Below are 2,697 nucleotides of genomic sequence, written 5' to 3'. Positions count from 1 at the left end.
ATCTATCTATCTATCTATGCTCAACAGGTATGAAGGGGAAGAGGAGCAGTAGGGTAACAGAGGATCAGTATGCCATTCGGATATTGCGGACACCTAGAAAGGACGTTTACACTTACGTTTCTCACCCCGGAGACTTTCCTCATGACCGCGATCAGTCTATCGGTGTCGGCATCTAGCTGAGTCCGTCTCTTCTGTTTCGTGCATGTGTCCACCTCAACAGCTCATTGCCCATCATGGACAAGCAGGGCTCATTCGCAGAGAAAGAGACAGAAGGGGTGCATATCTTGGTGTGTGGGGGAGGATTTTCGCAGAGGTGTGCTTTTGCTTTTCCGTTGTTTGCTTCTTTCAGGGTACTTGGAGAAGGCTTCAGTTAAGCGTAGCGACTTTGGAGGCCAAGAGTTACAGATGTATTTACAGAAGATTCTTTGTGATATGGGGTACCCCATGACGACCAGAGATGATTATGTACGTCCCGAGTCTATAGTGCGGCCTCTTCTTACATGTTCCCTTCTTTTGCGTACTCAGAGAATTTCTGATCGCAGAGAATGGGGAGTGGACATATACGAGGAGTATTTTCTTTCTCGTCTGTTTCGCTAGTTGATCTCTGCCCAGGACTGTGTGAAAGTTGTTGCAGGCTACGTAGGACAATCGTGTATGTACACGTGCTGATGGGTCACGCCTATACGCTTTTTCCCACATACTAAGTCGAGTTCATGGAAGTGTTTCTGTGTATATATATATATATTTCTATATATTCTAGGCACTGTACAGGTACCAGGGATGAGTCTGAATCAGTGGGAAGCTTCACTAGTAGTCATTGGTACTGAGGAGGAGGGGACTGCGGACGGACATAGGTATGTATGGATGGGGACCCAGTCGAACAGAAGATACAAGCGCGAGCACATGTTTGATGCCGTAGACACTCAAATTGAAGAAAAAGGAGATGTGAAGAAGATTCAGCTCTTTTTTTAGCTAGGTGGTATTAGGTGACTGTTGTTCCCCCTGTTCGAACAAGTGGAGAGTTGCAGTTTCTGTAAGAAGAAACCAGACCGTAATTAGAGACCCTTACTCCATGGGCCCGTTCCAGGTGTCGATACACCTGCCGGTCATCGCACATGTGTAGGACATGTTCGTGGATCAGAGAGTGTCTTGCTGCTGGGTTCACTGTATGCAGAAGAGACAGGACGTTGATATGTACCTTCACCTTGTGTTGGCTTTCTGTCAAAAATCTCATCATGAGCAGCATATGTGTTTCTGTTGTCAAAGGGAAAGCTTGCCACTATGAAAACCACCTCTGCCTCTTCTTTTCCTTCCTTTCAGGAGCATGTTCGTGTGATCAAAGAAACTCTCTGCTTTTGCTCGTTGAACCCCGCAGGTACGGCGCTTGCAGTATCAGTGAAATAGCCTGCGCCTGTCCACCATATTGCGTACACGTGTGTGCCGTTGCTTCTTCGTCTTCTTCGCTCTCTTGGTCTCTCTGGGTGTGTATCCTTGTGTACATGTGAAAGATATGAAAGATTCATGGTATTGAAAATAGTGAAGCCCAGTCAATGGGTTTAGTAGTGGCACGGAGAGCCTTGTTAGAATCAGGAGTCTTGACCGGCGCTCGGGACAGATGTACCGTTGTTGTTCTGTATAGACACCGAGCCCGACTCCGCAGCAGTCCTTTCCTTCAGGTTACTGATGAGGGATATGCAACAATCACTTGAGAGTTTCCTGGAACGAGGGGGGATGATAATGATAATGACCTTCATCCCTACGTGCAGTGTACCGAATCAAGTAGAATCAGGTGGCGGCAGTGTCGTGAATGGCTCGTGGCTTTTACATCTCTTACGTGTACATACACCCTCCTATGGGGGTCCGGAAAAGTTTGACGATGGAAGTCATAGGCATAGGCTGATTCCTGCTTTTCAGCATGAACATGGCCGTGTATGCGATTGTCCTGTTCGTCTGAACCTGTTAACAGAAGATCAAAACAGAGAAGATTTAGAGAAGACTTATCATCTACCAGACGGCTTGACCCTCCGTGATGGTGTTACCACGTAAGTGAGGGAAGCAAGAGAAGTCGTCCAAGTTATTCCCATGCTTTTGTGCTGTGGGGATATTCAGTGATGAGTAATACTAGGAGTAGGAGTAGTGGCTTTCTATTTCAAGCCCTGGATATTAGCTACGTCATACACTATCAAATGGACGGATGAGAGGGAGTTCGATTGTAGTTGATAGAAGAAGGTCTTATCACTGCGTGTTTACACAGGTAATCTAGTTCCTTTTCTTTCCTTTGAAGTTCTCTCAGACCGTTCGATTAAATATTATCCTGTGTGGCTATGTTTTTCTCCTGAATGCTCTGAGTCCATAGAGCGCCCTTTTGTCTTCTCGTTCGAGCCTGCTGCATCCCTGAAAGGTTCACGGTTTGTTGTGACCTTTCTTTGTCCGCGTATTATTCCGAGTCGTCTGTTCCTGTCTTCCGACTGTTTTTGTCAGTTAAACCGGACTGTCGTTCTCGGTTTCTCTTCTGAGACACAAGAACATGATGATCGTATATATGTGATTGGGTACATCCGTGCCTATCTATCTATCTATCTTTATATCTATCTATCTATCTTTTTTTTATCTATCTATCTTTATTTTATCTATCTATCTTTAATTTATCTATCTATCTATCTATCTATCTATTCTATCTATCTCTCTTTATTCTAT

The 2,697-nt window shown here is 45.1% G+C and overlaps 1 protein-coding gene across 1 annotated transcript; it reads left to right on the top strand.

Annotated features, from left to right (window-relative positions):
• The first annotated feature begins 349 nt into the window (after positions 1-349).
• Positions 350-2,516, top strand: CSUI_011119 (actin like protein alp1). Its single transcript, XM_068071220.1, has 3 exons — positions 350-465; positions 1,321-1,375; positions 1,967-2,516. The coding sequence occupies exons 1-3, from the start codon at positions 406-408 to the stop codon at positions 2,044-2,046; spliced, it is 195 nt and encodes a 64-aa protein (XP_067916804.1). The 5' UTR covers positions 350-405; the 3' UTR covers positions 2,047-2,516.
• Positions 2,517-2,697: the final 181 nt, after the last annotated feature.

The sequence above is a fragment of the Cystoisospora suis genome (genome assembly GCF_002600585.1).
Source record: "Cystoisospora suis strain Wien I chromosome Unknown contig_9801, whole genome shotgun sequence".
Lineage (NCBI taxonomy): Eukaryota > Apicomplexa > Conoidasida > Eucoccidiorida > Sarcocystidae > Cystoisospora > Cystoisospora suis.
Note: the sequence above shows the minus strand (reverse complement) of the source record. Positions and strands in the feature narration are given on the sequence as shown.

Excerpts from the sequence above, each read along its gene's own strand:
- CSUI_011119 (XM_068071220.1), top strand. The coding sequence starts at position 406 with ATGTATTTACAGAAGATTCTTTGTGATATGGGGTACCCCATGACGACC. Across the intron at positions 466-1,320 it reads TGACGACCAGAGATGATTAT|GAGCATGTTCGTGTGATCAA; the intron begins GTACGTCCCGAG and ends CCTTCCTTTCAG. Across the intron at positions 1,376-1,966 it reads TTGCTCGTTGAACCCCGCAG|AAGATCAAAACAGAGAAGAT; the intron begins GTACGGCGCTTG and ends ACCTGTTAACAG.